This window comes from Hemiscyllium ocellatum, chromosome X (assembly GCF_020745735.1).
Source record: "Hemiscyllium ocellatum isolate sHemOce1 chromosome X, sHemOce1.pat.X.cur, whole genome shotgun sequence".
NCBI lineage: Eukaryota > Metazoa > Chordata > Chondrichthyes > Orectolobiformes > Hemiscylliidae > Hemiscyllium > Hemiscyllium ocellatum.
In genome coordinates this window covers 16028247-16051455 of record NC_083453.1, presented here as the reverse complement: position 1 = coordinate 16051455, position 23209 = coordinate 16028247, and the positions used below count along the sequence as shown (strand labels likewise).

The window sequence follows — 23209 nt, the reverse complement described above, 5'->3', positions numbered from 1 at the left end:
CCCCTGAGAATCCATCACCCCCTACATTTTCCAAAATAGCATACCTGTTTGAAATGGGTATATCCACAAAAGACTCCTGCACTTGGTGCCTACCTACCTTACCTTTCCTGGAGTTAACCCAGCTATGTGACTGTATCTGAGACTTTTCCCCCTTCCTATAATTGCCACTCACCTCTGGAGTTTAGCTCTTTTGCCCATGTTTGGCCTAAGGCTGTAATGAGGTCAGGAAATGAGTAGCCCTGGTGGAACCTAATCTGAGTAACATTAATGTCACAATATTTACAGGCTCCAACAGATACCACGAAAGAGGTATTTTAGATACAAGGAAAAATGAGAGAAATCAGGCTGATTATCCTTGAAGCAGAGAAGATTGAGAGGTGACCTTATTGAGGTGCTCAAAATTATGAATAATTTTAATATGGTAAAAAAAGGATATTCTGTTTCTACTGGTTGCTTTGTCAGTAACTTGGGGTCACAATTTCAAAATGGCCAGCAAGGAGTGAGGTGAAAAGGAACTTTACCCAGAGTTGTTAGGATTGGAGTGCGCTGCCTGAGAGCGGTGGAGGCAGATTTCATCAGAGGTTTCAAAAGAGAGCTGGATATGTATTTGAAAGGGATGAATTTAGAGGCCTACGAAGATGGAGTTGGAGAGTGGGACTGGCTGGAGAACTCTTTTGGGAGCTAGTGCAGACAATATGGGTTGAATGGCCTCCTGTACAGTTTCTAAAAAAAAAACTTTGTGTTACAGAGCAAGTGCCACTTAATAACATTGTCAAATACCCCTTCACTGATGACTAAGGCGTAGACTGGGGCAGTAATTTGGCAAGATTAAATTTGTCCTGCTTTTTGTATACAGGTCATACCTAGGTAATTTTCCAGGTTGTTGGATAGATGTCAATGTTGTAACTGTACTGAAACAAATTGGCTAGGGACATGGCCAGTTCTGGAACACCAGTCTTCAGTACTATTGTCAGAATGTTGTCAGGGTCCGTAGCCATTCCCGTATCCAGGTGCTTCCAACTGTTTTTTAGTATCGTTTTGAGGATGCAGATATTTGTGAAGTATTCTGTCGAACTCTGTGACTGAATGTGGCAGGACTGTAGAGCTTCGATCTAATCTATTGGTTGTGGGACCACTTGTATTCTTTGATATGCAAATAGTCCTATGTTGTAGTCTCACTAGATTAATATGCCTGATGCCAATCTTGAAAATAGGATGATTGGTTACCTCAGTTAGCTGGACAGCTGGTTTGAGATGCTGCCAACAGTGTGGGTTCAATTCCTGCGCTGGCTGAGGTTTCCATGAAGAACTTTACGCATCAACCTCACTGCTTCATTGCTGTGGTGACCCTCAGGTTAAATCACAAATAGTCTCTTATGACAATGAAGCTCTATTGTCCTTTTGAATTACTTAAGCTACTTAACTGAGTGCCCTCCTACACTCTTCTTTGAACCAGTGTTGATTTCCCCTGGTATATCCCAGGGTATGAGGTTGCAGATGGCAGTTAGCTAGAATTCTGTTGATGGCCCACAGCATCTCGTGAATGCCCAGTTTTGACTTGCTTGATCTGTTCAATGTCTGTGCATTTAGCATAGTGATAGTGGCAAAACACTACGGACTGTATTCTCCGTGTGAAGATGGGACCTCATCTCCATGATGGTCTTGTGGTTTGTATGCCCATACTGTTATCGGCAGATGTGCCTGCAACTGGTAGATTGGTGAGGATGAGGTCAAGTAGGTTTTTCTCTCTGGTTCTGTCACCACTTGCTGCAGACTCCATCTAGCAGCCATATCCTTTAGGACTTGGTCAGTGACAGTACTACTGAGCTATTCTTGGTGATATACATTGTACTCTGGATGGTGGAACTTAATTCTGTATTCTCAGTGCTCCTTCCAAGTGGTCAACCTGGAGTAGTACTGATTCATGAGCCAGTATTGGGCAAAGGAATGTGGTTCTCAGAAGGACATTTCTTTCTCAGTGTTTGACCTGATGCCATGAGACTTCATGGGCTCGAGAGTTGATATTGAGGGTTCCCAGGACATACTCCCTGTACACCACAGTGCTACCATCTCTCTCAGATCTGTTGTTGTTGAAGCAGGCCATACCTTGAGGTCGTGATGGTATCTGAGACATTGGCTGTAAGGTATGATTCTGTGAATATGACTATGTCAAGCTGTTGATTGAAGTGATTATGGGGAAGTCTCTGACAGTTTGGATACAAGCACCAAACGTTGTTAAGGATGCAGGAGGGCTGGGTTTGCCATTGATTAGGAGGAAGGGAAATTTGGGGCCAAGATAACCGAAGGCATGGGACCAAAGGTGGATTGGTTATAAATTGCAATGCAGAATATGCCAAAATTAGGGGTGTTAATGTCTTGAAGGGTTGTGGAGCTGGAGAGCTTCCAGAGGGAGGGTCAAGACCATGTAAGCACTGAGAAACACGGCTTGAGAAATCAAATGTCACAATGTTGCTTGACTGGGACCCAATGTCAGTCAGTAGGAGAGGAATGGGACTTGCTACTAATTAAAACAGACAGCAAATGGCTACAAATGTAAATGCAATATAAACCTTTGAATCTTTTCCTTTTGAGAGAGGAGTCAAAATAAAATATAAATGAACTAAAGTTCACAGTAAAGAATATAGAGTCTGAGAATAAGGGTTTGCAGGAATATGCAAGTTAGCACACATTAGCCTACTACAAAGCCTTTTGTATACAAATGTAGCTGTTGCTAAGGTCTTTTGTGTACCTACAGTGTTCACTAAACCCAGAAGGTGTTTTAATGTATCAAAAACTTTCGAAAATAATTATTTGGAATGTACAGGATAAAATTCTAGGCACACATTAAAGTGATCACACTTTTTACAAATTCTTAACAAACTTCCCACAGGTGGAATTCGGTATCCAGCCTTAGAGTCATGTATGTACACTTAAGCAGCAAACTAGTATAACAATCCTTCAAGGCTACAATAAAGTGTTATCCTACATATAAATAGAAAGCAGGAATTATCAACAGTGCTTTGCCTTGAGGCCCACTGAAGATGTTACCTCATAAGGTGACAAAATGTCTGGAAATGAACTTTCCAGCTCAGCAAGCAAACCTACATCTTGTTATCCTACATTTTTATGTTTTGGGTTCTGAGATTGAATGTTACTGTCAAGGTGACACTTTGCTTTGGCAAAGCACAAAATCTCTGCTAGATGCCCACTCCCTATCACTAGCCTTATTGTACATTTTAGAGTCAAAGAGTTTTTACAGAACAGGAGGCATGCCTTTGGCCCATCATGTCTGTGCCGGTAAACTTACCATTTGATTTACCAAACTGCTTGCAGTGTTTTCACGTTTTTGTAATAAAAATGGTTTGACATTTTTATTACCATTAATCCGAAATCTCCATAACACTTATTTCCATCATATGTGCTTTCTGCTTTGATGTAATTAGAAAGAGGACCCACAATGTTCTTGGCTTCTGACTGAATTTGCCCAACCTCATTTTAAAAATATTTGATTGCATTTTCAGGCACAATTAATCTCCCATCTAGTATTTTGTGAATAGCAGTTAGATTTTGTGTCCTTTGAGGTATGCTGCTTCACCTTAGCTCCTTTTTTTTCTAGAAATGTGTGTTACAGGCAAGGCCAGCATTTACTGTCCATCTCGATGCACTTGAGCAGGCTGTGGTGAGATGTGTTCTTGAACCACTGTAGTCTGTTCCAATCCTTATGGATCATATGGCAACCAAATTTACTGAATGACATCACCCCGCCAATCAAGAAATTGCCAACAACATTCCATTTTTTGTAGATTTTACTTTTAACTAAACAGAACGAAGACGTTACAAATCAACAATGATACTTCAAACAGAAAGGAAAATTTCTATTTGAATAGTGAATACAAAACGATATGTCTTGTCAAGTGTTTGCAGCACCTGTCAGACAAAACCAGAACATTGTAGTTATACAGTTCCACAATACTTGTGGTGAGTCAAGACAACAGCTTTCTCAAGTATAGTTATAGGGTGCAATATCAAAGAGGAGTCTTGAGTTCTGTGCTCAGCAATAAAAGCAATCTTGATTCAGAGTTATACTACTGCATGAAGGAGAGGCTAGAGCCTGCTCTGAATCTGGCTTTCATGTGGGGCTCAGTTGTCCTCTTAATCACAGCTCAGATCAGAGAAGAGGTCAATGACACTTTAACTTTCCCCAGCTGAATACAACATTTTATACCTTTTGCATTACAATAATTACATGCAATATTGATGTCATTGTTAGCTATATCCCCCAAAACTATACATCCAATCCAGTAAACACATGATCAATGATGAACAACTCTTTGAACAGCTCTAGGTCCTCCCATAATCCCATGATGTCTACCAGATATCTCCATCATTTGTCTTTGGGATCTTGAAATGTTTCTGACAGTTATACTCCTTCCCAAACTTTTGCTAGCTGCACTATTATTTGTCAGTAACCTAAATACTTGTTTATCACATCGCCAAATTCTCTACTAACGTTAGTATGGAGGATTAGGAAGGATATTAATTTCTACCAATTGTTAAACAGTCTTTAAAATCAACTCTAATATAAAGTTACTACAACTCTGTGACACACAGATTGGGACAGCCCTTCACTTTCTTCAGCCTGAGATCAAACAAACAGTGGTCTGAACTTACAGCTGCAATTTACGACTCCTGCTATTTACATGCTGTAAATGAATTTTAAACCAGTTTATTTCTTGAATCTTTTACTGTTTCTACTGTAAACATTTTCTAATACTAATTTTCTTTCCTTTGAAAACATCTATTCAAATTCCACTGATGAGGGTGAAATTCAATCACTTTACAACTTTACCAAGTCATTCAATAAAATTTGTTTAGATTCCACAAATAACTAGGGCACATAAGCACAGCTTCGCACTGTATTTTGTAATCTGTCTCTGTCGATCTTCCCTTCATCTTTGGATGTAAGAACCTGCAATTGTTTATCTCTCCATGTTTTACAACCTCTTATGTTCTGTTAGTGGTTGTCTGTTTACACCATTTAATGCTTTATCTTCACTACTATGGTCGTTTTCCTGTCGACAAACATTTGGTCAAGGAATGCAACTAATCTTTTCACACGAATTTGTTGTTGCATTTCTAACTTTACAATTACCAAATAAGTTCAGAATATTGTACAGTCAAGATTTTTCCTTATACTTTTTACTAAGTAACAAATGTGGGATTGTGAATAAATAAGATCTTTCAAAAATGTTCCTTGTTAAAATGCTTAAGTTTAGAACTGTCTGTTTACAGAAACCTGGTTAATTTCCCTGATGTTTATTCCTACCGAGAATCTTATCCAGTATCTCTATATGGGGACCACAAGCCTGGCTGTGATATCTGCCAACCCCTTTCGGCCATCTTGTATCAGCTTAAAAAAGTCCCAGGTGGCCATCTTGTCAACTTTAGTCAACAAGTATGATTGTGATAAAGAAGACAGGCTCCTATGAGCCCTCTCTCCATCAGCTTTCAATAGTCCTTTCCAACTGACCAAACAATAACACTTGGGTTCCCAGTTACATCATTTCTGGGAACACACACAGCTCTGGCATCTCCAAGTTATTCACATGACTTGACAGGTTCAAGACCTTTTTAGCCAGGTCTCAATATTTCAAAGAACTACTTAACAGAGAAAAAAAACTGACTTCTTTCTGAGATAGGTTTGCTTCTTGCAATAATTTGGTACGTTCCTCTTTCTATGCCTACTTTCTCTGTGACTGTATCAATGGACTAAGCACCTTCTCCCTCCAGCTCTTGAATTTTATTCAGCAGCATATTTGTCGATCTTCTCTGCCTGCATTTGTGCACTGATTGCCTTCCCTCTCCGATGTCTCTTTGTAGCTTCCCTTTGTGTCTGCTAGTCACATGGTTGTTTTTGACTTAGAAGCACAACCAACAAGGCTTACGTGTCACCAAGTCTTAAGCCAATTGTCTTCTTATCCAATAAAATTTTAATTGATCCCTTTACAGTTGATGCAAGCTCTTAAACAATTGTTTTAATAATATTTGAAAATGGCAGATTTCACAAATACTCTGGATCAAAGGTGGTGTAGGTACTCCCACGGAGTTGTTATGAAGGGAATTCAATGATTTTGACCTATTTGTGTTAAGTGATATTATGTAAGTAGGAAATGTTTGCTGGACGTGCTATCATGCATTCAAATTTCTTGCAGCTGACAGTTTCAAATTTACCAATTGGTAAATCAACTGCAAGAAATGTAACTGAGAGACACACCACTAGCTTTAAAATAGAGATTATATTTACAAATGATTTTAAAACTGCAGCTTTTGAGTCATGCTATCATTGGTAATATAAAGAAAAATACATCTGACACACTTTTCCATCTGATGAGCATCATATCTTGTTTACGTTTCATAACTAGGAAGCTGCAGCTAATCGGAACAGAACAGGGAGAAAATATACCACAAATAGGATGCAGCAGTAGTAAAATTCTCAAATAAACAATTAGAAATGAGTTCCAATATCATTAAGGGAACACAAATTCCAGTTTCATTATTTCTCTGTCAGCTTAGAGTTACAAAAATAAGGGTGGCTTTACACCACAAATGTCTTCATTTGTGTCAGCGATGTGAGTTGTACACTAAGATTGTGGGGTTATGATGACCAACCAAGGGACAAGAAAGTAAACTTGACTCACCAAATTGCACAATTCCCTGATGTATAAATAATCTTAAAAGGCAAGCCCCAAAACACACCAGAAAAACAAACTGGGAAGAGTCAAACGGAATTCAAACTGAAGCTTCGGCCTCGTACTCTAAAGTACTCATTTCTCTGGTAGCAATGATAAAACAATGTTGGGTATGTTGATACTCAATATGCTTTCCTTATAAAGTAACATCATCTGATTTCCTGTAAGTTGCACGACAGGACATCATCTGTATATTTAAATGCAGATGTTAGAAATCTTGTCTTGTTGTTGGTCTCACAATAACATAATTGAATGCAGGAAAGGTACGCAGGTAACCTTTCAAAAGAAAACTACTAATAATGTATGAAAGTAACTAAACCATAATCTGTATTCAATAAAAGTTATCAACAAACTGTGAACTCATGAAGTCTCTTTAAAAATAATGTTTGCACTATCTTAAACTCTCTCAAGCTGGGTTACTTTGCCTTGGAAATAAGGTTTACAACATAAGCAAATTACAACGTGAGAATTCTTACACTTTGCTGTATGTCCCCTATTTGAACTTTTTTTTACACAATCTGAGGCCTGAGCTCCTCTGAGAAGCTTGGAACTTGACTTTTTATTTACCTAAATGTGTGTGGCAACAGGGCACCATACTACAACATCCAGCATGTATCATTGTGACTGAAGAAAAGACCCAGCATGTACCATGTTCATAACCTCCTGAGCCATATGACAACAACCACAACTCAGCGAGAGGCAACTCCTTCACCTGATTGAGATTGTTTTAACTGTTTAAGACTGAATGTTATTTTTGCATAAGATAGCTTGCTAAAATGTAAAGCTAACCTTCTTGTGCCAAGTGTCTGTCAGTTGCTTAAAGCAAAGTACTGACTGTATTTTGGAACAATCAGAGGATGAGAAAGGCACGACATACAAATACAAGATTTTATCATGAAGCCCAATGAGTTTGTAACTACAATTAAAATTGCAATTTATGCCTAAATTTATTACCATTTAACCAGCGCTCTTACTAAATCTAGTTATGATCCAGACTGGATAAGTCAAATCCTGGATTGAATTCTGGCTCGATAGATCATATTTTGATTCATTTGATGAAATGGTCTTTCATTGAAACAAGCACATTACACTGCAAATCTGGTTTTATCAGTAAAGAAAATGTTTATTATGCAGAAGGAAATAAGATAAAATGGAATAAACAAGGGTATTTATGTATAAAGCATTTGAAAAAAAATTGAAATGCAGTAAAAATACAACTTCCATCAACCCCCACTAGAGAAAATTCCCTTCACTATCACATCTATAGGTTTGACAAAGCTGGCGCTTTAAATTCCTGGTCTTGAGAGTCTGATAGATCCTCCTCAGTAATTCACACAATTCAGTTTAGATTTTCTCAGCTTCAAAAAACTCTTCAGGGTTCTACCCAAACACTTCTTGTCTGGAAATTTCACACTAAAACCTTAATACTATTTCCTAACTATTCTGAATTATTTACTTCAGGAGAAACTGTTCATATACCTTGCTTCAATCAGGACTTCTGCAAACTGAAAACAAAAGGTTTCTAAGTTATGAGTATTCCCCTAAGCAAAAAAAACCCAAAATGTCTGATCCATCTAACTGAAAGCAGGCTAATGCGAGTCTATAAAACCAAAGAATTGTAGATGCTGGAAATCAGAAACAAAATCAGAAATTGCTGCAACAATTCAACACGTCTGGCAACATCTGGAGTTCTGAAGAAGTGTCACTGGACCTGAAATGTTAACTGTGTTTTCTCTCCACAGATGCTACCAGGCCTGCTGAATTTTTCCAGCAATTTCTAATTTTGTTGTAATGTGTTTCAGTGTTCACTCTGCTCATTCAACTCTCCCAAATGCAAACAAATTTCTACTAACACTCCAGGAATACATACTTTTATTAATTTTTAAACAAAAACTATATATCTAGTAATACTGATAAATTAATCATTAAACAAAACCCACATACCATTACTTCAAAATCCATTTCACATATATAAGAATATACATTTTTATTGTGGTTAATGCCTTAAGAGAGGAACTATATTCATGGTGCACTGCATCTTTAAAGGTGAGAATTATTTTATTTTAAGCATATACTGTATTCTCCAAACTGTAGTTGGCGACACAGAGCTGATAATCTACAAGGCAGTAATTGAATCTTGAAGTTTATATAGATGTTACAAACTACTGAAGCATCTAGATGTTTAACTCATTTCAATCTTTAGATTATATTATTGCTTTGCAGTCTCTCTTGAATGATCCAAATGTTTTTCCATGAAATATTCTACAGTCTTTCGTTGGTGCAGAATTTTATTGAAGCTTTTTGTGTTATACTCATAGGACAATTCACAAGAAATATCTAAGTAAAGGGAAAATAACATTTATGTGGTATGTGAGGGAAAGTGCTGACTTATTGGCGTTTCAACTCAAGAAAATAGATGACAGCCATTGTTTCTGAAGGCAAAGCCCTGACCAATCAGGGTCAATCTGCCTGGTTTAAAATGTAAACAAAACTTGGCACCTACTTGTCATCCATCAGTAATATGTATTCTCCATGGCAACATCTCTACTAATCAGAGTCCACTTGCCAACTAATCAACACTCTGTTCTCATTCAGTATAAATTCTGTTTAACTTAGGTTTTTTTTGCAAATTGTCTTGATGAGTGCAAGATGATAACTTTGACAAAATATCGTTTTATCAGCAATATGGAAACATTTTGCAGTATTTTGTTTAGCTGGCATTTTGTTTTGCAATTAATACTTTCACTGTACAATTTTTAAGATTGTTTTCACAGTCTGCCAGCTTTTTACATTTCATTCATGTCAGGCCCATTAATTTTTGACTGTATCCTGTCTGATTTGTGAACTCATTACCTAATTCTACAAGTGGGAGCTTTTGCTTTTTAGAGATAAGCATTGTCTTGCCTTGCACTGCTACTTTAAATACCTTCCATAAATATACTTGTTAACAAATTAGCATAATTTATTGTGTCAGTTTATATTTATTCTTTTAACAATAAATTTAAAACCTGGTTTGAGATTCTCCTTCTGCCACTCAACTTTAGCATCACAATCAATCATGTCATGTTTATTGTTTGTGAGATGTTCATTTCCTGTCAGATCATGAACTAATTTTGGCATATCACCATTAAATCTAGAAAAGCCTTTTCCGTTTTTCGACAACATTTGGTTCCAGAAATCTGTCTTGAATATATTGGGAGAATCCTGTTTATGACTCGGGCTATTCTTCTCCAAATTTGTGAAAATGAAAATCATCCATTCTAAACATTTTGCTTTATCTAAGTAAAGCTCTAAACTTTGGATTTAAGGATTCCTCTAGATAGTTCTCCTATAACACAGTTCCATTCTTGGGCAACCCAGTGTTAAAGAAAAATCGAGCTTTAGAAACAGGGCTTAAAGTGTTGGTGATGTAATCACATTACAGCCAACACATGTTTTAAAGGTTCGCGGTATGGAAATAGTGCTCCCATCGATCGTGTTACAGTGTATTCGTGTTAACGAAACACACATTTTAGCGGAACTATGTGTCCAACATAACTGGTGAGCAAACCTGCAGCTTGCTCCCAGCAGAATTTTCATTAGCCAGTACAACAAACAAGAATTTATTCATTCACACGAGCCTTTGTTTTGCAAAGAACACGAATATCTTCAAGCCTTCAGTCTTTCTGAACTCCCTGGAACTTGGGGAACATATAACTCTGTGCTCCTTCCACCATAGTGATGTCACCCTCTTCCCACCCCAACATCCCCTTACCAACAATCATCATACCCCTGCCCACCAACTTCACCACTCCTTCCCAATTCCCCAACTCACGCCACCATCCACTCCTCAATCCTTGCTCCCATCCCTCCCTCTTCACCTGTCCCATACCTGCATTCATCCCCTTCGCTCTTCACATCTCCCTTTCTTTTTATAGCCCTCCCTCTATCCACCTCTTCATCTCCCTTCACTCCCTCCCCTTTCTTCATCCCCCCTTGCTCTTCATCCTCCCAGACCCCCCCTCCCTGTTCATCCCCCAATGTTCATACCCTCCCTCCCTCTTCACCACCCCCAGATCACATCACCCCATCACAGCACCCAAAATCCCCCACTCCTCCATAACGTTTCCTCACCCATAACATTTCCCCCTACCCACCCATCAGGTTACCCCCAGCCCCTATGATATTCCCCTCAACCCCATATCACATCCACCCCTCCCCCCACCATGGTACTCACCCACCCCAAATGACATCCCCCAAACCTCCATCACATTCCTCTGCCCAAGATCATATTCTACCATCACATCGTCCATAACTTTTTGTCATTTACATAATGGGCGGCACGGTGGCACAGTGGTTAGCACTGCTGCCTCACAGCACCAGGGACCTGGGTTCAATTACCGCCTCAGGCGATTGACTGTGTGGAGTTTGCACGTTCTCCCCGTGTCTGCGTGGGTTTCCCCCGGGTGCTCCGGTTTCCTCCCACCGTCCAAAGATGTGCGGGTCAGGTGAATTGGCCATGCTAAATTGCCCGTAGTGTTAGGTAAGGGGTATGGGTGGGTTGTGCTTCGGCGGGTCGGTGTGGACTTGTTGGGCCGAAGGGCCTGTTTCCACACTGTTAATCTAATCTAATCTAATCTAAAAATAAGCGATTTGGATGTGAGCATAAAGAGGTACAGTTAGTAAGTTTGCAGATGACACCAAAATTGGAGGTGGATTGGATAACTAAGAAGGTTACCTCAGATTACAACAGGATCTTGACTAGATGGGCCAATTGGCCGAGAAGTGGCAGATGGAGTTTAATTCAGATAAATGCGAGGTGCTACATTTTGGGAAAGCAAATCTTAACAGGACTTATACACTTAATGTTAAGGTCCTAGGGAGTGTTGCTGAACAAAGAGACCTTGGAGTGCAGGTTCATAGCTCCTTGAAAGTGGAGTTGCAGGTAGATAGGATGGTGAAGAAGGTGTTTGGTATGCTTTCTTTTATTGGTCAGAGTACTGAGTACAGGAGTTGGGAGGTCATGTTGCGGCTGTATCGGACATTGGTTAGGCCACTGTTGCGTGCAATTCTGGTCTTCCTATTGGAAAGATGTTGTGAAACTTGAAAGGGTTCAGAAAAAACTTACAAGGATGTTACCAAGGTTGGAGGATTTGAGCTACAGGGAGAGGCTGAACAGGCTGGGGCTGTTTTCCCTGGAGTGTCAGAGGCTAAGGCGTGACCTCATAGAGGTTTACAAAATTATGAGGGGCATGGATAGGGTAAATAGACAAAGTCTTTTCCCTGGGGTCGGGGAGTCCAGGACTAGAGGGGATAGGTTTAGGGTGAGAGGGGAAAGATATAACAGAGACCTAAGGGGCAACATTTTCATGCAGAGGGTGGGACGTGTATAGAATGAGCTGCCAGAGGAAGTGGTGGAGGCTGATACAGTTCCAACATTTAAGAGGCATTTGGATGGGTATATGAATAGGAAGGGTTTGGAGGGATGTGGGACTAGATTGGGTTGGGATATCTGGTTGGCATGGATGGGTTGGACCGAAGGGTCTGTTTCCATGCTGTACCTCTCTCTGACTCTATAACATCTACCCCAGATTCCAGCCCGCTTGTTTCCCTGCGTTGTCTCTCGACGTGCCTGCTGGAGCCTGCAGGGGGCGCCTGCGGGTCGGTGCGCACAGCTGCGATGGTGCCGAGCAGCAAAGGCGGCCCATCTTGCTGGCCTCGACTTGTTGGTGAGCAGGCGCGGAACGGAAGCAGTGCTGTGTGGATGGGGACGGAGAAGCGGCGGTGAAAGTCCGGTGTGGGGAGAAACAGAGTGAATGAAAACTGAAGAAGAGGGGACAGCGATCAGTGGAGCAATGGATTCGGTAAGTGAGAAAGCGGCTGAACTCCCGGTGAAGAGCTGGGTGGTGGGCGCCACCTACTTCCGCAGCATCAATGCTTTAAACATCTCAAGTTTATGAGATGAATCTGATCTGAATCATCCACCTGCATCCAAAATCATTGATAATATTGGGTTATTTAATTCTTCCTGCTCCAGTTCTACTCTTTGGGGCTAATTTTGTTTTTGGGTTTAATAAGAACTGGGTGGAGGGGGTATCTCAGTCGGAAGGGAGGTTATCCAGATTTGGTGTCGAGAGCCATAAATGGTCGATCTACTGAAAAACGTCATGTTAAAAAAGGATGGATGAGTATGGTAGTGTATTTAGTTTTTGTTTGGGAATAGGGAGTGCAGGGGTAAAAGGAAAGCGTTGCAAAAGCCTCCCATTTGCGATTGTATGTACTGTATCCAATTGAGTCTGTAAGAGAAGACATTGTGGAAGGGATGAATTGTTGGGGTAACCTTTTTGTGCTTGCTCCTCGCCACCCAGCAAAACTACGCGCCTCCCAGTTCCTGCTTATTTGGAGTAACTGTTACAAAGTGGACGGCACATAGTTCCCGGTTAGATTTGAGAAAGACCTCCGAGAGAGTGAAGCAATTTTTTTCTGGTTCCTGAAACATGACTGTTATCCTTACCGATTATATTTGTATAACATGGTTGTTGGTTGAACATATATGATTAATTGCTGTTTTCATGTTCCGTCTAAATTCTAAGCAATTGACATAAAGTATTCAAAGGTAGTTACAACAAATTGAGTCTACTACAAAGTTGGCATTGTGCACTGCTTTCTTTGTCACAATGTAGCCTTGATGGAACCAATATATTGACTATGGAATTTTTAAAATTTTCCCCCAATGCTGAACAAATTATTCTTTACCAAAAGCAAATTGTTGATTTACTTTGGGGACTTGAATTCAGTAATTCTCCAGAGGCCATGGATATAAACAGAAAGCATTAATATGCTCTGTCAATATCCAGGGTGTGTGTCTTTCCAGCAACCCCATGAAAGATTGCAGGCAGAGAGATTTGTTCAATATCTCTCCAGTGCTGAACTTTGAGAGTTGTTACTGTATTGACTGGAATATGATGGCCCTGGGAAGACTATGAACTTCAAATCCAACCTGCTAGCAGAGGCCGTCAACGTTTTTTTATTTACAACATTGTTTCTTAATCTTGTATTTTTGTGCCTCAGTGTTGCAAACCTTCTTTAATTACCTTGTGTTGCAGTTGCTGACTTCCGTTTTCTTGTAATGAGGGGTTCTTTTGAACATAATAGGTTATCATTCCAGTTTGTGACTGCCATCCTTGTATTTAATCCTGGCATTTCTTGTTGAAATGAGATTTGAGACAAGCATGAGGTATTATGTTGGAAATCACAACCAACTAGAAATTTATCTTAATACGGTCCTATCAGGTCTGTGTGTCTCACATCTCATGCATTTAGTTTAGTTATTTTAATCAACCTGCTCAGACATGTTATGACACACCTCCAGGGCAGGTATGACTTGAACCCAGATCTTTTGGCCTAGAGGCCACTGTGCTGCATGATCTCAGTACAGCATATGCAGATTTTTGATTTGATTTATTGTAGTCACATGTATCTAGGTACAGTGAAAAGTAGTACAGACAGATCATAGCAAGTAAGGGTGTAGAGATGAAAGGGTGCTCAGACAGAGCAAGGCATACAGGTTGCATGGTACAGGAGGTGTGCAAAGCAAGATCAACATCAACATTAGCATTAGATATAGCAACCCAGACATGTTTTACTGAAATGTCATCTTGAAATCTTCTGTACTTCTGATATACTTGAAATTTTCAAAGTATTTTTCAATTTGTTCAGCACCTTCACCAAACATTTTAAACTGGAACTGATCTGAGGCCCACTGACTTAATGTATGGATTTGTGGCCTGGAGAAGGAGCATGCAGGGTCCACCAACACCCTGGAGTTGTTCAGGGAGAGATAGGTGCCGCAGGGAGTGGAGTGCATCATTTCCCCCTCCAACTCTATTTTGATTTAGTCCCTGGCCTCCCCTTCACTGTTTGATCACACAGCATTGCCCTTTGATGTGAGGGGCACTGCTTGTCACTGGCCACTTGGGTGTTTCTTTTCTACCTGGTGGTGGAAACTGAATAAAGATTCATGTACCTTGTGTCCTTCACTGTGTGTGTCTCTCTCTCTCTCTCTCTCTCTCTCTCTCACTCACACACACACACACACACACACACACACACACACACACACACACAACAGGAATAAGCACTACTGCAGTTAGGCGGTAGTGTGGGGGTAAAAATTTTAAAAATTTTTAAAAAATACAACAGTCTCTTCAACCAATCCTTAGAAGTACGTCATTCCTTACAATGTCCTTCACAGCTGACAAAAATATTCACTCATCATTAGCTACTGATGACTGTATCAAAACAGCCACAAGTAACACTGAAAAACAGTATCGCTACCCTGTTGCAGCAGAAACAATGTCCCACAAATATCAAATGCTGTGAAATGGTCTAATAAACATTAGCTTCTCATGAATAACTAATGGGCTCAAGTTGAGGGATTCTTTGGAACTGGTACAACTTGCCGACCAAATGAATTGAAGGTACTCAGACTTTTGTGCTGTTGCTACATTTGCATGAACTTTTTAAAAAAAAAACTGTCAGACGGATTAATTTTCATGAGGAGGTGATTGAATTATTCAGTACTACTCAAGATTTCATTGCAGCCAGCTTCATGTGCCCATGTGTCATGTGGAAGGGGTAAACCAATACCTTTATTGCTGTCATAAAATCTTTCCAACCAGGAAATCTGTCCCATTTTATGCGATAAAACTAATGCAAGTTAATATTTACAATTCTGAACTTTATTCCTTACACTCCATTTTCAATGACAGAAGATGCACCATTTCTGGCATATCATCACTAAATAAAATCCATAAGTCTCTTCAGAAGTGTGGTCAGTAACAAATCCAAATAGTGAATTTGGCAGAAACTTGTTTACCTGAAGAGTGGTCAATAAATGAAACCACAAGCTGTTTTTTTTTTAAGTAATAGCAATGAATGACACAGGGCTAGATTAACATAAGGTAAAAAGGAATAGAACATTATACTTATAGGTTCAGACAAAGAGGGGGGGACTCCCGCATAGAGAGCCCTCCACTGGGGATCCCCAATGGGTACGCCAAGGTGTGTCTGGGCGGTGGATGAGGGAGAAGAGGTAGACGGTGTGCAGCAGCAGACGATACAGGGCCCGTCGTTTTATGTCCTTTAAAAGGGACAAAGCTAAAATTCCGGAGGCGGCTCAGGTTGTGGGGCACAGGTTCCCGGGGGAAGTATGGGACTTTGGGGCCAATGTGAAATTCCATCCGGGCTGAGGTACAATGCTGTGTTTTAATTGTGATGAGAACCACCCCCTAATTTCACTGCACATGGTCCTACAAATACGGAGGAACTTTAATTATCTGGCATTCGATTATCCGAATTTTGTATTATCTGGCAAGATCGCAAGACCTTGATGCTTGGCTAAACTCTGTTATCCAAACATTTGATTATCCGAACAAAATACTCCCTACCTGTGTCATTCGGACAATCAAGGTTCCTCTGTAGTTAATGTGTGAAACCACGAAGTGCTTGAATTGAAATGTGTTTGTACTAAGCTTGTATTGACTGGAGGTTTTGCTAAAACTATACAACGCACTACTCAGGCCGCAGCTGGAATAGTGTGAAGAGGTTTCGGCCCTTATCTAAGGAAATACATGCTGTAATTGGAGGCAGTCCAGAGGAAGTTCTCTAGGTTGATACCTCCTATGGAAGCACAGTCTTATGAGGAGAGATCGAGAGGTGACCGTATTGTGCGAGTCTTGGACCAGAGGGCATACTCTCAGAATATTTAAAGCAGAGATGAGGAAGAATTTCTTTTGAGGATTGAGAGTCTATGGAATTCTTCACCACAGAGGGCTGTCAAGGCTGGGTCATCAAGAATATTCATGGCTGAATGTTAATCAGTGAGGAATCAAGGATTATGGGGAAAAATGAAGGTGAGTATTGTCAGGTCAGCCATGATCTCATTGAATAACAGACTGGATGGGCTGAATGGCCTACTGTTGCTCTTGTGTTATTGACTTTATTAGGATAGAATGTGTTGCAATAAGCATTGGTTCATTTGGAGAAGATGTCTTGTTGCAAAAGTGAAGAAGTACTTGTCTCCTTGTCTAAAGTCATTACTGCCAGTAATCTCAATTTAGGAACTGCAGTAGTTATTCTGATCTTCTCCCTATTGTTTGATACTAAAAAATATGAATATAAATTGTTTACACCCATTTCATCTACCCCACACACTTCATTTGCGTTTTCCAGAACTTATTTAATCTCCAGAAAGGTGAGTAATTATGGGTAAAACTTGCAAGGAGAGGTGGAGGTTCTCTCTCCACCTACTCTACCTTCTCCAAAACAGGAAAACCTCAAATGCAGTACTACTTGAACGTTTCAGCATTGAGAGTGGGGAAACTGCCCTTGTGTTTGATTCCTATGTTGCCATTGAGCAGGGAAGATTACTTACTGAAAGCCCCACATGGAGTACTGATTAAAGGTGCCTTATCCCCACATCTCTCATGAGTACAGATGGACAAGGAGTCAGCTATTCAGGGGAAACTGCTTGATGATGCATCAAAGCACCAAAGTGCAATTGTATTGTAACCAGTGTGCAGTGTTAAAGCCACCTTGTCCATGCAGCCACCTTGGCAGCTTTGGTCTCTGTTTGTGCCAGTGCTGAGCAAACAATAGTGTTTAGGCAGAGCATGCAGTTCAAGTGGGACCCTGGATGCACGAAATACATCTGAGAGCCCTGAGCTTTTGCAGGTAATGCCTACTACTCCATACGGTTGAATGACAGAAAAGCAAAAGATAATGCAAATGGAAAGGCCATAGATCTGAAACGTTAACCTTAAGTTTCTTCCTCTCCTCTGCAGATGATTCCTGTCTGATTAGTGTCAATAGTTTTTTTTTCCTTCCAATTTCTGCATCTGCAGCATTTTTGATTTGTTTTCTTTGATTTTAGTGGGTTGTACAGGGTTAACCTAGTCTATTATGACTAATGTTCAGAAACTCTTCTGATGCATCCGCAGCGCATGCTCAGCAATATGACAACAGTTGCACACAGTCAGTGCTTTGTGAAGGTTGATAATGGGCAGTCATTTTCCATGTTTATAAATGGGCAACCATTTATCACGGGTGTCATAGTTTTAGTTCTGGTGTGCATTTTTATCATACTAAATTCCATCTTGAACAGTATCAGTCTCCCCTAATGCTGCCAGCTGGCCAGCAGAGCTTGCAGTCATTTCCAGATTTTGTGATACACAATCCAAGTATCCTCTCCAGTTTTGTTTATAAATGTTCTTTGTAGCAGCTCACCCAGACCAAATCCTTGTCAACTCCAGCAACTTCGCCCAACATCAACAGAGACTCTTGTCAGCTGTGGCTGACTCATTTCTGAATCTCAAGTCCCACGCCAGGGCTTGTGCAGACAAGTCCAAGTTGACACTGGAGTGATAGTACTGAAGGGGTGCTGTAGTGTTGGCAGTGTTTTCTTTTTGAAGGGAGCAGTAAACTGAGGCCACAACTATCTGCTCAGGTGGATGGAAGAGATCCCACTATTTCAAAGAAGAACTGGAGAGTTCAGGCTCGTGTTCTGGCCAATATTCATTCCTCAGTGAACATCATGGAAAACCAGTGAGCCAATCCTAATTACTTTGCTATTTGTGGGAGCTCACAACATGTCAGAAAGCACTTCATTGGGCACCCATGCAAAGTGCAATTAAAAATGCAAATTTGTTTTCCTCTTTATTCATCAGCACTGTTTGGTCTCTGCCAGTTTTCAATACAGCTCACTATTCGTTATTAATTTTGCCAGCTTTTGTCCTTTTTTTAGATGATCAGTTTTGTTAAAAGTCTGGATTTTCATCAGCAGATTGTTAGTGTGTACACAATGATTAACCCTCTCTGGAGGGCTCCAGTGGGGCTATTGCATATGAGTGTGACCTTTTAAAGTCATTCTGCCAAATCTTTGAGAACCCCCACAGTTATCGGCACAATAGCAGGGACCCCACATGCATCGCTTTTTCTAAAGATATTGGTTGCTCATAGTTTTTAAAATAAAAGTGCCATTTCTGTTGAAAATACCAAGTACTATCCTACAATAACACAGAGTAGTCAGCTGCCAAATCCATGAAATATACATAAATACTATTTCAGAATTCCTGAGCCAAAGTCCATGGCTTGAGAAACAGGCAGACAGCTAGTAATTTCGCGTCCCTGATTGTGAACATCCATACTTTCAATCAATACTGACAGTGTCTAATATGCTGCTACATATTTCCCCATCTGTGCATATCACACTAATTGCTTTGTAACTTCCTGTCCGAAACTGCAGTTCTGCTTAACAGTAGCTTTGTACGTGTCAGTCCTGATGTGCTTTCATCTTTGAAGCAGTGATACTTAGAGTCATAGAGATGTACAGCATGGAAATAGACCCTTCTGTGCAAACCGGATATCCCAACCTCATCTAGTCCCACCGAGAGCTCAAATCCTCCAACCCTGGCAACATCCTTGTAAATCTTTTCTGAACACTTTCAATTTCACAACATCTTTCCAACAGGAAGGAGACCAGAATTGCACGCAATATTCCAAAAGTGGCCTAACCAATGTCCTGTACAGCCGCACCATGACCTCCCAACTCCTATACTCAATACTCTGACCAATAAAGGAAAACATACCAAATGCCGCCTTGACTATCCTATCTATCTGTGACTCCACTTTCAAGGAGCTATGAACCTGCACTCCAATGTCTCTTTGTTCAGCAACACTCCCTAGGACCTTACCATTAAATGTATAAGTCCTGTATATGCAACACCTCGCATTTATCTGAATTAAACTCCATTTGCCACTTCTCAGACCATTGGCCCATCTGGTCAAGATCCTGTTGTAATCTGAAGTAACCCTCTTCACTGTCCACCACACCTCCAATTTTGGTGTCATCTGCAAATTTACTAACTGTACCTCTTATGCTCACATCCAAATCATTTATGTAAATGACAAAGTAGAGGGTCCAGCACCAATCCTTGTGGCACTCCAATGGTCACAGGCCTCCAGTCTGAAAAACAACCCTCCACCACCATCCTCTGTCTTCTACCTTTGAGCCAGTTCTGTATCCAAATGGCTAATTCTCCCTGTCTTTCATGAGATCTAAATTTGCTAATCAAACTCCCATGGGAAACCTTGTCGAATGCCTTACTGAAGTCCATATAGATCACATCTACTGCTCTGCCCTCATCAATCCTCTTTGTTACTTCAAAAAACTCAATCAAGTTTGTGAGACACGATTTCCCACGCACAAAGCCATGTTGACTATCCCAAATCAGTCCTTGCCTTTCCAAATACATGTACATCCTGTCCCTCAGGATTCCCTCCAACACCTTGCCCACCACTGATGTCAGACTCACTGGTCTATAGTTCCCTGGCTTGTCCTTACCACTCTTTTTAAACAGTAGCACCACGTTAGCCTACCTCCAGTCTTCCGGCACCTCACCTGTGACTATCAATGATACAAATATCTCAGCAAGAGTCCCAGCATTCACTTCTCTAGCTTCCCACAGAGATCTCGGGTACACCTGATCAGGTCATGGGGATTTATCCACCAGCCTCCTCTGTAATATGGAAATTATTCAAGATGTCCCTACATTCTATATCTTCCATATCCTTTTTCACAGTAAATACTGATGCAAAATACTCGTTTAGTATCTCCCCCATTTCCTGCGGCTCCACACAAAGGCTGCCTTGCTGATCTTTGAGGGCCCTATTCTCTCCCTAGTTACCCTTTTGTCCTTAATGTATTTGTAAAAATCCTTTGGATTTTCCTTAACTCTATTTGCCAAAGCGCTTTCCTGTCCCCGTTTTGCCCTCCTGATTTTCCTCTTAAGTATAATCCTACTGCCTTTACACTCTTCTAAGGATTCACTCGATCTATCCTGTCTATACCTGATGTATGCTTCCTTCTTTTTTTTAATCATCATCCAGCATTCTCTACACCTACCAGCCTTTCCTTTCACCCTGACAGGAACATACTGTGTCTGGACTCTTGTTATCCCATTTCTGAAGACTTCCCATTTTCCAGCTGTTCCTTTACCTGAGAACATCTGCCCCCAATCAGCTTTTGAAAGTTCTTGTCTAATGCCATCAAAATTGACCTTCCTCCAATTTAGAACTTCAACTTTTAGATCTGGTCTATCCTTTTCCATCACTGTTTTAAAACTGATAGAATTATGGTCGCTGACTCCAAAGTGCTCCCCCACCCACGCCTCAGTCACCTGTCCTGCCTTATTCCCCAAGAGTAGGTCGAGTTTTGCACCTTCTCCAGTAGGTACATCCACATACTGAGTCAGAAAATTTTCTTGTACGCACTCAACAAATTCCTCTCCATCTGAACCCTTAACATTGTTGCAGTCTCAGTCTGTTTGGAAACTTAAAATCCCCGACCATAACCCCCCTATTATTCTTACAAATAACTGAGCTCTCCATACAAATTTATTTCTCAATTTCCGTCTGACTATTAGGGGGTCTATAATACAATCCCAATAAGGTTATCATCCCTTTCTTATTTCTCAGTTCCATCCAACTAACTTCTCTGGATGTATTTCCAGGAATATCCTCCCTCAGGATAGCTGTAATGCTATCCCTTATCAAAAATGCCAACCCCCCTCCTCTCTTGCCTCCCTTTCTATCCTTCCTGGAGTATTTATATCCTGGAACATTGAGCTGCTAGTCCTGTCCATCCCTGAGCCATGTTTCCGTAATTGCTATGATATCCCAGTCCCATGTTCCTAACCATGCCCTGAGTTCATCTGCCTTCCCTGTTAGGCCCCTTGCATTGAAATAAATGCAGTTTAATTCATCAGTGCTACCTTGTTCTCTGCTTTGCCCCTGCCTGCCCTGACTCTTTGACTTGCTTCTTTTCTCAACTGTACCAGTTTCAGTTTGATCTCTTTCCTCGCCACCTCCCTGGGTTCCCCCCCCACCAACCCCTAACACACACCTTGTTAATTTAAATCCTCCCGAATAGCTCTAGCAAATCACCCTACCAGTATGTTAGTCCCCTTCCAATTTAGGTGTAATCCATCCTTCTCGTACAGGTAACCTCTATCCTAAAAGAGATTCCAATGATCCAAAAATGTGAATCCTTCTCCCATACACAAGCTCCTCAGCCATGCATTCATCTGTTCTATCTTCCTATTCCTACCCTCATTCACTTGTAGCACCAGGAGTCATCCGGATATTACTACTTACTCTGGAGAAATGGTTAACTAGTACTGCAGGAAATACATTTTCATTTTAAAGAACTAAATCAGTCACATTAGCTTCTGTGCTTCAAGCTCACATTGTGTTGCTGTTTAGATGATTATTCTGTGTTCTGGTATGTTATGTTCTATTGGTAGGTCAGTTCGATATTCTGTTGCAAGCATTAACTGTTCAAACTAAAATTATTTTATGGTACTTGTGTTAAAATGAAGGCAATGTTTAAATGAATCACATGAATTGCATCTAGTGATGTGCAACTTATAACTACTTCACTTCCATTTAATTATTCATGCTGGGAAGAAACGCTTTTGTGTGTGTTGTTCAGACCTCGAACAGTTATTGTGTGGCTTAGACAGCTGCAGGTTACATCATGTCGTTCTTTTCAGTATTTATCTGTTTGTCATTGCAGTCCATGATCTTGTGTGATCCAGCTGTGACTGGCACTGAGCTGCTTGTTAGAGCTGTATTTGATACTCAGATCTGTGCCAGCTCTGCCAGCTGCTTATGCCTGGATCTTGAGCAGCCAGTTAACACCTGAAGAGCTGTTGGTAGTGATGTCTTGCTTTTTACCTGGGCTTTCCTGGAGGACAAAGTCATAGAGCTGAGACAACGTGAGGACTGCAGATGCTGGAGAGTCAGTCTAAAAGTGTGGGGCTGGAAAAGCACAGCAGGTCAGGCAGCATCTGAGGAGCAGGAGAGTTGATGTTTTGGATGTAAGTCCTTCATCAGGATTTCAACAAAGTCATAAAGCTATACAGCATGGAAACAGACCCTTCAGTCTAACTCCATGCTGACCAGATATCCAAAATTAATCTTGTCTCATTTGGCTCATATCCCTCTAAACTGAGTTGTGTGAATCTGGTGGGTTGGCAGTGATACCACTACTGGTCTTCAAATGTGTCAAGTACCTTGAGTATTACTCAGCACACAACCAACTTTTTGTCATTGAATGAATCCTTTGATCTCATCTGGAAATTGTTGTCAGTTCTGTGGCACTCTGTTTTACAGAAATGTGTTTGTCCCAGTTTGTACCTGTTGTCTTGCCTTGAATCAGTGCTCAGCTTTGCCCTTGCAAGCCACAGAAAATTCTGAGGCCTCAAAAGGGTAAATACGGGAAGATGTTTTCCCCAGGAGAAGAATCTAGAACGTGGGGACACGTTCTCAGGATAAGGTATCATCTGTTTTGTATTGACATGAGAAACGTCTTCACTCTGAGGCTGGTGAATCTTTCGAGCTCTCTCTCACTGAGGGAGCTG

General features: G+C 40.7%; 1 protein-coding gene across 2 annotated transcripts in view; it reads left to right on the top strand.

Annotated features, from left to right (window-relative positions):
* The first annotated feature begins 12418 nt into the window (after positions 1–12418).
* Positions 12419–23209, top strand: part of LOC132805847 (5'-AMP-activated protein kinase subunit gamma-1) — a 57554-nt gene continuing 46763 nt past the window's right edge. For both annotated transcript variants that reach the window (XM_060821158.1, XM_060821156.1), the window contains exon 1: positions 12419–12592. Coding sequence is in view for 1 of the 2 variants with exons in the window: in XM_060821156.1 (XP_060677139.1) it covers positions 12545–12592 (48 nt within the window). In the remaining variant the exon portion in view is untranslated. The remainder of the gene's footprint in view (positions 12593–23209) is intronic.